This window comes from Condylura cristata, unplaced genomic scaffold (genome assembly GCF_000260355.1).
Source record: "Condylura cristata isolate star-nosed mole 26May11 unplaced genomic scaffold, ConCri1.0 scaffold00015, whole genome shotgun sequence".
Classification (NCBI taxonomy): domain Eukaryota; kingdom Metazoa; phylum Chordata; class Mammalia; order Eulipotyphla; family Talpidae; genus Condylura; species Condylura cristata.
The window spans coordinates 2,412,197-2,422,978 of NW_004567116.1; the positions used below are offsets into that span (position 1 = coordinate 2,412,197).

At 71.1% G+C, this 10,782-nt stretch overlaps 1 protein-coding gene across 1 annotated transcript in view; it reads left to right on the forward strand.

Moving 5' to 3' along the window:
• Window positions 1–207: 207 nt before the first annotated feature.
• CDC42BPG (CDC42 binding protein kinase gamma (DMPK-like)) overlaps window positions 208–10,782 on the forward strand; it is a 16,139-nt gene continuing 5,564 nt past the window's right edge. Inside the window, 28 exon segments of the mRNA XM_004683360.2 lie at window positions 208–367; window positions 2,741–2,832; window positions 2,901–2,984; window positions 3,219–3,314; window positions 3,417–3,565; window positions 4,077–4,170; window positions 4,286–4,486; window positions 4,597–4,845; window positions 5,210–5,289; window positions 5,640–5,737; window positions 5,838–5,918; window positions 6,438–6,532; window positions 6,604–6,783; window positions 7,024–7,116; window positions 7,221–7,330; window positions 7,414–7,486; window positions 7,608–7,714; window positions 7,786–7,900; window positions 8,074–8,222; window positions 8,301–8,389; window positions 8,620–8,672; window positions 8,743–8,841; window positions 8,922–8,981; window positions 9,248–9,353; window positions 9,580–9,713; window positions 9,802–9,941; window positions 10,026–10,107; window positions 10,658–10,780. Of these exon segments, the coding sequence (XP_004683417.1) occupies window positions 208–367; window positions 2,741–2,832; window positions 2,901–2,984; window positions 3,219–3,314; window positions 3,417–3,565; window positions 4,077–4,170; window positions 4,286–4,486; window positions 4,597–4,845; window positions 5,210–5,289; window positions 5,640–5,737; window positions 5,838–5,918; window positions 6,438–6,532; window positions 6,604–6,783; window positions 7,024–7,116; window positions 7,221–7,330; window positions 7,414–7,486; window positions 7,608–7,714; window positions 7,786–7,900; window positions 8,074–8,222; window positions 8,301–8,389; window positions 8,620–8,672; window positions 8,743–8,841; window positions 8,922–8,981; window positions 9,248–9,353; window positions 9,580–9,713; window positions 9,802–9,941; window positions 10,026–10,107; window positions 10,658–10,780 (3,192 nt within the window).

Here is a 10,782-nt window from a genome sequence, read left to right on the forward strand (position 1 = left end):
GCCGGCGCGCACCTGCCCGTCCGTTGGGGGCGGGGCGAAGGGCGGGGCGCGGCGCCCAGGTGAGGGCGCGCTCGGCGGCCGAGGAAGGTGACAGCGGGGAGGGCGTGAGGGTGGGGGGGAGACGCACGGGCGGACCGACGGGCGGACCGACGGACGGGCATGCGGGCCGCCTGGCTCTAGCCCAGGCGTGGGGCTCCGGCCGCAGCCATGGAGCAGCGGCTGCGGGAGCTGGAGCGGCTGGCGCAGGGCGAGGCCGGCGGCGGCCCGGGGCTCGACGGCCTCCTGGACCTGCTGCTGGGGCTGCACCACGAGCTCAGCAGCGCCCCCCTGCGGCGGGAGCGCAACGTGGCGCAGTTCCTGAACTGGGGTGAGTGACCGGGGCAGGGCAGGGCGGGGCGGGGCGGCCGGAGGGGGTGACAGGGGCCGGGACCCTTTCCCCCTCCCCCACAGGGAAGGGGGAGTTCAAACCCCTCCCACAGGGAACCGCACCCCACACACACGTCCCCCCACCCCCCGCAGACACCTCGCAGTGACCTGATACATGTCACCAGACCCCACGGCCTCAGTCAGGTCACCCCTTACCTTCAGTCAGATTCACACACTCATAGAACCTGGCGTGTGCCCCACAAACTCGGTCCAGTGTGTACACCCCAGGTACGTGTGCACAAATCGGGCTCCACACAAAGTCACCTGCAGGACTTCTCACTGACTCGTCACCCCGCACTCCGGCCTGTCACCCCCAGACACACATGTCTTCTGGTCCCCCACAGAGCCCACGGACACGCTCAGACTCACACAGCTCACGGCACTCGGCCTGCAGACCCTCCAGCCAGGCCCCCGTCACACACGCTCGGGCTTCCACTCACAGCTTGTGGCACCCCAACACACACGCCCCCACCTTCCTGCACACGCAACCCCAGAACCAACCTCAGCCCCTTTGTGCAAGCTGCTGGCCAGGCTGTTCCCCAGAGCCTGGGGCAGGGGGCCCGGCGGGAGGTGGGTCTGCACCCTTCCTGGCTGACTGAGTCACTGGGACAGACTGGCCCGGGGTGACCCTGCACCTGGTATGGGCATCAGGGCCAGCCCCAGGGCTCCCTGGTCACGCCCGGCTGGCCAGGTGGGGAGGGCATAGGGGCCTGGCCTGAGGGCGGGGTGAGGCCGCTGTTTGCCCAGTGGGCAGTCAGCGTTCTTGGCGCACCTGAGCTGCGGCCGTGCAAGGATCGGCCTGGCACGGCCGGGGGAGGGGGGCGCTGTGACATGGGCCACGAGTCAGCCCCCAGCCCTAGCCGTTTCCTCCTGGCCGAGGACAGCCAGGGACCCTCCTCGGCTCCTGCCGGCCCCCGGGTGTGGGTCCGGCCGTGTTGTCATCGCCCCCTGCCATGCCCACGCACGTGTGTGTGTTTGCACACACTCATGCTCCTCCCTGCCCGCCGCCTCTGGCGTCTCTGCCCGGGACCCCAGTGGGGGCCTGTCTGTTGACATCTCCCAAGGTAACTCGGGGCGGTGACTCACTCCTCTCCTGCCCCAACTTGTCCCCTGCTCCTGCCCGGAGCCCCCAGCCCTGAGGCAAGGCCGGGGGACCAGCAGCCTCTTGGGGGCTCGGGGCCTGCTGGCCGGGGCCCCAGGCCATGGTCGCTGCCCGGCTGACGGGGAGCCGCCCCAGCCTGCAAGCCCCTGGCGGCCCGTGGCTGTGCCTCCCCCGCTGCTCACACAGACCTGGGAAAGACACAGTTAATTTCTGTAATGAGGTTTCCGAACCGCCCCGGCTGCGGGGGTTCTGCCTGAGAAACCTGTGGGGCAGCTCTCCGTCCCGCCCACGGGCCCGCCCAGCCGCAGGGAGTTTCCCTCCTGGCAGGGGAAACTGAGGCAGGGCCTGCCGTGCAGCTGCCCCCGACCCCATCCAGCCGCTCTGGCATCTCCCCAGTCTCCAGCCCCAGGTCCCGTGGCCCCTGCAGGCCTGGGAAGGGAGGACACAGACCTCTGGGAGCAGGGCCTGTGAGGCGGGAGGAAGGCTAAGCAGGGCTCCGAGTTGCAGGGCTGGTCAGGCCTGGAGGAAACCTCCCGCCCTGGGGTGCCAGCGTCAGGCGCCAGGGGAAGCTTTCCTGCCTTGTGTTTTGTCTTGTGAGAACCCGGCCAGCTGCCCTCTGCCTCTAGACCGCGCCCTCTCAGGGCCTGCCGCGAGCCCTGCCCTGCCCTGCCCTGCCCTGCCCTGCCGGCCAGGGCTGCCCCGCCTGCCGCCCCAGGTGCCTCTGTGCCCACAGGGTCCCAGGACCGGACCCTCAGCGCCTCAGCTCCCGGGTGGCAGGGAAGCCGCTCAGGACAAGGAATGTTGCCTGTCCAGTTTCCCAAGACAGGTCCCGGCCTGGTCCTAGTAGGGGCCCAGGACTGTATGTGTGGGGTGGGGGAATGGTATCCCCACCCCCTAGGGTGACCTGGCCAGCCAGGGGCAGGCCCCAGGCCAAGAAGGACCCCAAGGTCCATCTGCCTGAGGATGGAGGCGCCTGGTGTCTAGGGACGGGTCCGGGAGCCGTGGATTCAGGGGGTCTTGGGGACTGGGTGGCCAGGACACCCCCTTCCACACTTCCTGCTCCTGGACTGGGCTGTGCCTCCTGGACTCCAGTGCCTTGCTGGAGGCCATCTGTCCGGGCCTGGCCTTGGGGAGCTGCAGCTCCTGACTGTCCCCTGCGAGGGGCGCTGGGCCTCCCTGCAGGCGCCCTGAGTCCTTGCCCTGTCCCCTCAGCCGGCCCTTTTGTGACGAAGGTGAAAGAGCTGCGGCTGCAGAGAGATGACTTTGAGATCCTGAAGGTCATCGGCCGAGGGGCCTTTGGGGAGGTAAGCGCGGCCGGTCGGGCTTGGGAGGAGCTGCGGGGCCAGGCTGACCCCAGCGCGCTGTACCTCAGGTCGCCGTGGTAAGGCAGAAGGACAGCGGGCAGATTTTTGCCATGAAAATGCTGCATAAATGGGAGATGCTGAAGAGAGCAGAGGTCAGTGGGGCCTGCAAAGGGAGGGGTGGCGTGTACCCCCACCGCATCCTCCCAGCGAGCCGCCCCCACTTCCAGATGACCCGGGGCTCAGAGCCGGCGGCCCAGGCTGCTGGGGCCCCCTCGGCCCCTCCATTTGAGCCCCCAGACTTAGGGGTCCCCTCCCACCCCTGCTGAGCTCGCAAGAAGGCCTTCCTGGGTCCTGAGCCCACCCCTTGCTCCCCAAACCTGCGGCAGACGGCCTGTTTCCGGGAGGAGCGGGATGTTCTGGTGAAGGGGGACAGCCGCTGGGTGACCACGCTGCACTACGCCTTCCAGGACGAGGAGTACCTGGTGAGGGTCCTGGAGGGGCTGGCCTGGGGCCCGGGGGGCCGCCAGGGGCGGAGGTGGGGCCAGGGGCCGGCGCCCCTGACTGCCCCGCCCCACCGCCCCCAGTACCTGGTGATGGATTACTATGCTGGCGGCGACCTCCTCACGCTGCTGAGCCGCTTCGAGGACCGCCTCCCGCCCGAGCTGGCCCAGTTCTACCTGGCCGAGATGGTGCTGGCCATCCACTCGCTGCACCAGCTGGGCTACGTCCACAGGTGGGGACCCCGAAGCCCCTGGCGCCCCACCCAGCCCCGGCGGGCCGCTGTAGGGACAGCTGGCGTTGGCTCGCCCCCGCTGCCTTCTGGGTGGCACGGTGGGTTTGGCACCTCTTTGAACCCCCACTCCAAAGCTTGCATGATGGGGCTACCGCTGTCCCCATCTTACGTGGGGGGGGTGCGCAGGGGGAAGCTGAGCCGCATCTGGGCAATCACCTGGCCCCAGGCATCTCAGCAGGCGGGCGCCGGGCGTGGTTTGCACTGGGGACGTGTGGCCCTGTGTCCGCACGGCTGCCCGCTGCCTCCAGGGGTCACCGTGGGCCCCTCTCCCCAGTGTACCCCACGCTCTTCCTTGCGGGGGCCAGGACACCTGGCTGCGGGCCCCCGCCGCGTGCACGCGGCGCTCAGGTGTGCAGGCAGGAACACGCGGAGCCCGTGCGCCCCGGTGCCCGCGTGGGCCACGGACGCCGGCCGGCCACAGGCAGTCGAGCCGCCCTCCTCGCCCCCCCAGGGACGTGAAGCCAGACAACGTCCTGCTGGACAAGAACGGGCACATCCGCCTGGCTGACTTCGGCTCCTGCCTGCGCCTCAACGACAGTGGCATGGTGAGGACCCGCCCGCTGTCCTGCCCGGGGGGTCCCAGGGCAGAGGGACCAGCAGGCGGGGGGCCGGGGTGAGGGGCGGCAGGCCCGAGCCAGGCGTCAGCACCGACACCCACAGGTGGACTCGTCGGTGGCGGTGGGGACGCCGGACTACATCTCCCCCGAGATCCTGCAGGCCATGGAGGAGGGCAAGGGTCACTACGGGCCGCAGTGCGACTGGTGGTCCCTGGGGGTCTGCGCCTACGAGCTGCTCTTCGGGGAGACGCCCTTCTACGCCGAATCCCTGGTGGAGACCTACGGCAAGATCATGAACCACGAGGTCTGGCCGCGGGCCGGGGGCCTGGGAGTCCCGCGCGGGGGAGGGGCCGTGGGTGGGAAGGGGGTCGCAGCCACCCACCCGCACCCCTCCCCCCTCCCCGGGACCCGCAGGACCACCTGCAGTTCCCCCCAGACACGCCGGACGTGCCGGCCAGCGCCCAAGACCTGATCCGCCAGCTGCTGTGCCGCCAGGAGCACCGTCTGGGCCGCGGCGGTCTGGACGACTTCCGGAAGCACCCCTTCTTCGAAGGCGTGGACTGGGGGCGGCTGGCGACCAGCACTGCCCCCTACATCCCTGAGCTTCGCGGGCCCGTGGACACGTCCAACTTTGACGTGGATGAGGACACGCTCACCCATCCAGTGAGTGGGGGGCCCGCCACGCCCTCGCAGGCTGTGGGAACTGCCCCCCAGAAGGTCCTCCCACCGTTGCTGGGCTGGGGGTGAGGTCTCCGCACCCCAGAGGCTCGCGGGAGTTAGGGCTCACCTGGGTCGGCTCACCTGCACCGAGGCCTGCGGCCTCTCGCCTCATCCTGTTAACCTGAGCTCAGAAAAGGAAGAAAACTCCCAGCAGCGCCTGGGAGACCGTACCTCAGGGCCTGGGAGCGGGCCGTTTAGGTGGGGGTCCCACCTGAGCAGGACGAGGTCAGCGCTCCGGCCCCGGGGCTCTCCTGGGTCTGGCCAGCCTACAGCGGTGCCGCGGACTCACCCCGCCCTCCCCCCGCAGGGGACCGCGCCTCCACCGTCCCACGGGCCCTTCTCGGGCCACCAGCTGCCATTTGTGGGCTTTACCTACACGTCAGGCAGGTGAGTCTAGGCGCCCGCCAGGAAGCTGGGTCTGCATGACCTGAATTGTCCGCTGTCAGGCTCCTGGCACTCAGTGGCCCCCCCAGAATCTGCATGTGGCAGGAAGTGAAGGCTGAGCCCTTAGGGGTGACCTGTGTCCCCAGGGTCCTGTTGAAGTCATGCCATCCCCTGGCCCTCCAGCACCTGGCCCTCACCTGTCTGGCCTGATCAGCTTTTCTTCCCAGCACAGAGCCCAGGGCTGGGGACAGAGCCAGGCCCGGGGGTGTTGCTTGAATGAGTGAATAATTGGATGGAGGAGCGGGAAGCTTGGGGCGACACTTCTGCCAACTTGCTGGCCCTGCTCTCCCCAGCCCAGGCTCTGAGAGCAGCTCGCAGCGGGCAGCTGCCCCGGGGCAGAAGCTCCACTGTCTGGAGCGAGAGAAGGCAGAGCCGAACGGGAGTTGCCAAGGTAGGGCTGACCGGAAGGGCAGGGGCTGACCGGAAGGGCAGGGGCTGACCGGAAGGGGCCGCAGCTGGGAGCGAGCGCTCAGGCCTGGGTCCCCCCGCAGAGGCCCTGCAGAGCCCCTCAGACCCTCGGGAGCTGGGGCAGCCACGGAGGGAGGCGCAGACTCTGCAGGACGGGCCGTCAGGTAGCCCCCTCGTGAGCCTCCCTGCCCCGCCCGCCTCCCCCCACCCCCAGAGGCTGAGCACCCCCTAGCACACCCGAGTTCCAGTCCTGCCCCTGCTCTGTCACGTGAGCGCAAGGAAGTGTCTTTTTTTTTTTGCACAAAAGAGCTGGGGTGCCGGTGAGAGGTCGGCAGGGTGCTTACAGGACTCACCGGAGACAGAGTGGGGAGCGGACAGGCAGATCCACCGAAATCCGCTGCGGAGGGCAGCGGCGGGGAGACAGGAGGGGTCTGCTGAGCCCTGGGCGTCCCTCCCTGGCCGGGGATCGCACTCTGGCCGCAGTGGTGACGGCGCTGGGCCTTAACCCCAGGCCACCGGGCGGCCCCTCGGGGACGGAGCGTGGTCTGTCTGAGCCTGCACGTAGAAAATGGGCAGGGGGAGGCCGCCTCCCCGGCTGTGAGAGGCTCTCTGCCGGGCAGTGGGCAGTGCCGGGCTGAGGCGGCCAGTCCGTGAGTGCAGGTCTCGGTGACCATTCCCGGCAGGGGCGCTGCGGGCCGGCACCACGCCCTCCTCCCAGCTGGATGGGCCCCCGGCCGGCCAGGCTGACCTGCGGCAGGAGAGAGACCGACTCCACCAGGTGAGGGCCGGACAGAGGCCGCGGGCCCTGGCTCCCTGCGAGCGAGGCCCGCTGACTCGGCCCTGCCGCAGGAGCTGGCTGCCGCCCGGGCAGCACTGCAGGCGCAGGAGCGGGAGCTCGGCGAGGCCCGGGCGCGGCAGGAGGAGCTGCGGCGCGGGCTGCAGGAGGCCCAGGAGAAGGAGGCGGCCACCGCCAGCCGGGCGCGGGCCCTGAGCTCCCAGCTGGAGGAAGCCCGGGGCGCCCGCAGGGAGGTGAGTGACCGCGGAAGGCACGGCGGGTGGGAGCCCCGGGCTCTCCGTGCCCGGTGCAGGGACACCCCAGGCCTTGGCACCCCCACATGCCTGGCAGAGGCTTGAGCAAGGAGAGGGTGGTCAAGGCAGGGCAGGCTGGCACTCACCCCCGCCACGCATGCTGTAGCTGGCACAGCCTGGTGGGCAGAGGTTGGGGTGGGAGGTCGTGTCAGCGCTGACCACCTCTGCACCCCATCCCAGCTGCAAGCCCAGGTGGCCACCCTGAATCGGGAGCTGACGCGGCTCCAGAAACAGCAGGGCGGAAGCCTTCAGAGGGAGTCGGCACCGGGCAAGGTAGGAAGGGCTCCCCGTGCGCAGCCGCTGCCCCCAGCCAGGCGCGGCTGGGGTAGGACAGCCGGCCCCCGGGGCCCTGCCTGACCCGTGTCCGTGTCCCCAAGGCCATCCACGCCAACGGGGTGGGCCCGCCCGAGGGCAGGCCTCCGGAAGTGCAGCCGAGGGAGGAGGTGGCCGCCCTGCCGGGGCAGCAGGAGCAGAACCACGGCCACAGGTGAGCCCGCCCACAGGTGAGCCCGCCCACAGGGGGCGGGGGCGGCCCCCTGGGCTGGGTCGGCGTCATCGCCTCCTCCCTAGGTCTGGCGGGAAGGAGGAGGCTCTGTGCCGGCTGCAGGAGGAGAACCGGAGGCTGAGCCAGGAGCAGGAACGGGTGAGTGGGGCGGGGGGGGGGGCAGGAGCGGGGAGCCCTGGGGGCCAGGCTGGCCCCCCCGGGGTGAGGCGAGTGGGCGCAGGGGGGCCCGGGGCTGACCCTGCCTTCCCGCACACCTCAGCTGGTGGAGGAGCTGGCGCGGGAGCAGCAGAGCAAGCGGCAGCTGGAGGGCGAGCGGCGGGAGGCAGAGAGCAACTGGGAGGCCCAGATCGCCGACATCCTCAGCTGGTGGGTCCCAGGGCCGGGCTGGGCCCGGGGCTGAGGGCCGCGGCCCCTCACCGCGGGCCCCTTCCCATCAGGGTGAACGACGAGAAGGTCTCCAGAGGCTACCTGCAGGCCCTGGCCACCAAGATGGCCGAGGAGCTGGAGTCCCTGCGGAACGTGGGCACCCAGACCCTCCCTGCCCGGCCGCTGGTGAGCCCCGGCGACCCCCGGGAGGGCGCTGCGGCCCGCACCGTGGTGGGCCGCACGGGGGACCTGAGCGCGGCACGCTGGGGGGGACCAGGGTGGGCAGCAGTGTGCTGGGGTGGGGGTGCTTGGAGGGAGCCGGGCCCAGGAGGCATCGCACCGGGGCACTCTGGCCACAGGACCACCAGTGGAAGGCCCGGCGGCTGCAGAAGATGGAGGCCTCGGCCAGGCTGGAGCTGCAGTCGGCCCTGGAGGCCGAGATCCGGGCCAAGCGGGGCCTGCAGGAGCAGCTGACGCAGGTGCAGGAGGCCCGCCTTCAGGCTGAGAGGTGAGGCCCGGCCAGCCGCCCAGGGCGTGCCCGCCAGCGGCCGCGGGCGGCAGGTCACTGGCTCACCTGTCTCCCCAGCCGCGCTCAGGAGACGGAGAAGCAGAACCAGAGCCTGACCCAGGAGCTCGCGGCTCTGAGGGAGGAAATGCAGGCCAGGGGCGCCGGGGGTGAGTGCCGCGCCCGTCTGTCCCCAAGCGGCCCCCCAGCCCCGGGGCTACCCAAGGGGCCCTGTGCCACGCCCGCTGTCTGTCAGCTGGCACCTCCCCGCTCTGCCCCGGGACCCCGCCGCCGCCGCTGACCGTTTCCCCACTTCACTGGGGTGGAAGCCGAGGCCCCCCCACCCCTGGCTCCCCAGGGCTGGGAGGAGGCACCCCGTGCCCATGCCCTCTGTTTGCAGACGCCAAGCCCTCCAGCTCCCTGATCACCCTCCTGCCCTTCCGGAGCGCGGAGGTAAGCATGAGGGGTGGGGACCGGAGCCAGGAGGGAGGCGGGCCTTGACTCTGCCCCATGCGATCCCCAGAAGGACCCCTCCAAGGACCCCGGCGGCTCAGGAGAGGCCCCGAGGCCCGGGATGGAGCCAGAGCTGAGGCCGGAGGGCCGCCGCAGCCTGCGCATCGGGGTGAGGAAGCTGGGAGGCGGCGGGGTGTGGGGTGGCTGCCCCCCGCCTTTGCGGTCTCACTGCTGGCTGGCCCCCCCCAGGCTGTGTTCCCCAGAGCACCTGCTGCTACCACAGCGCTGGCACAGGGGTCTCCTGCCAAGGTCAGCACCGCGGGCGCAGCTGGGTGGGCGCCCTGACCCTTCCTGCCAGGCTCCCGTGGGCCCGCGGGGCCCCTCCACAGGCCTCAGGGCTGAGACCACGCCGGGAGCCGGCGGCAGCGACCGGCTACCAGGGACTCTCAGGGAGCAGTGTCCCCTGCCACCCGGTTCTGCCTGACACCCCAGGGTGGCTTTGGGGGTGGGGCTGTGGCTGGGGGCTCTCAGAGGCCGTGGTCAAGCATGGGTAATGGGCACACCCCTCTCCCCAGCCTGGCTCACACACGCTGCGCCCCCGAAGCTTCCCGTCCCCCACCAAGTGTCTCCGCTGTACCTCGATGATGCTGGGCCTGAGCCGCCAGGGCCTGGGCTGCGACGGTGAGAGCCGGCCCTGCCACGCCGCCCCCCAACCTCCCCGCTGACCACAGCCCCGAGGGGCCAGAGGGGCCTCCTGGTCCACGCCTCCCACTGCTGCTTCTCTTTCTCTTTGCCCCCTGCGTGGGGAGTGGGGGACGGTGGGGTGGCTCGGGGCTGGGAACGGCCAGGCCCTGCCTCCAGGCTGTCCCCGCCCAGCCTCTCACTCTGCCTTCTGCTCTCCCCACAGCCTGCGGCTACTTCTGTCACTCCACTTGTGCCCCGCAAGCCCCGCCCTGCCCTGTCCCCCATGACCTCCTCCGCTCGGCCCTGGGGGTGCACCCCGAGACCGGCACGGGCACAGCCTATGAGGGCTTCTTGTCGGTGAGCTGGGGCTGGGGGCGGCGGCGGCTGGGCGTGGGGTCCGGGCCCCGCCATGCCAGCCGGCCCGCCACGCCTGCCTGCCCCGCAGGTGCCAAGGCCCTCGGGCGTCCGTCGGGGCTGGCAGCGAGTGTTCGCGGCCCTCAGCGACTCACGCCTGCTGCTGTTCGACGCCCCCGACTCTCGGTTCAGCCCGGCCAGCGGGGCCCTCCTGCAGGCGCTGGACCTGAGGTGGGTGCCTGGCAGTGGCAGGGGCAAGGGCCGGGCCGTAGCCCAGGGAAATACGACCTGTGACCTGTTCCGTGGACCTCACAGGGACCCCCAGTTCTCAGCCACCCCGGTCCTGGCCTCCGATGTCATCCACGCCCAATCCAAGGACCTGCCCTGCATCTTCAGGGTGAGCGCCTGGCGGGTGGGCCTCCAGGTGCCCTGTGCCCACCCCCAGGGTGGCCCCTCGCCCCCGGCGCCTCCCCCTCTGGGCCGTGCCCCTGTGCTGGCTCCTCAGCCCCGAGAGCCGGGAAGCTGGCGTCCGGCTGTGTCCTGTGTCCCTCCCCAGGCGCCCACGGTCCTCCCCGCCCGCCTGCCCTCCTCCTGTGCCTCCTCCTCAGGCCGCTCTGGTGTGACCACACCCGCTTCCTTGCTTCCCTGGCACCTCGCCGCTGCCAGCCTCTCTGCCCACTGCTCCTGGTTACCCCACCCACTGCCAGGGCCCCAGCAGACACAGCTCTTCCCGGGGAGCCTGGGCTAGGGGCTCCCCTTTGTGTTCTGGGGATGCCTGGTCCTTGCCCGTCACATCACTGGCCCAGGGCTCCGGCTTTGGGGGGGCAGGGGGCCGCCAGGTCTGGCTCATTGCCCACGGGCGGGCGCAGCCGCTCCTGAGCCCCGGGCACTCAGGCATCCGCGGGTGGCGAGGGGAGGGAGGAAGGACCCGCTCCCGCCTCCCGCAGGTGACAGCCTCCCAGCTCACGGTGCCGCCCACCACGTGCACCGTGCTGCTGCTGGCGGAGAGCAAGGGCGCCCGGGAGCGCTGGCTGCGGGCGCTGAGCGAGCTGCAGCGGCTGCTGCGGGACGC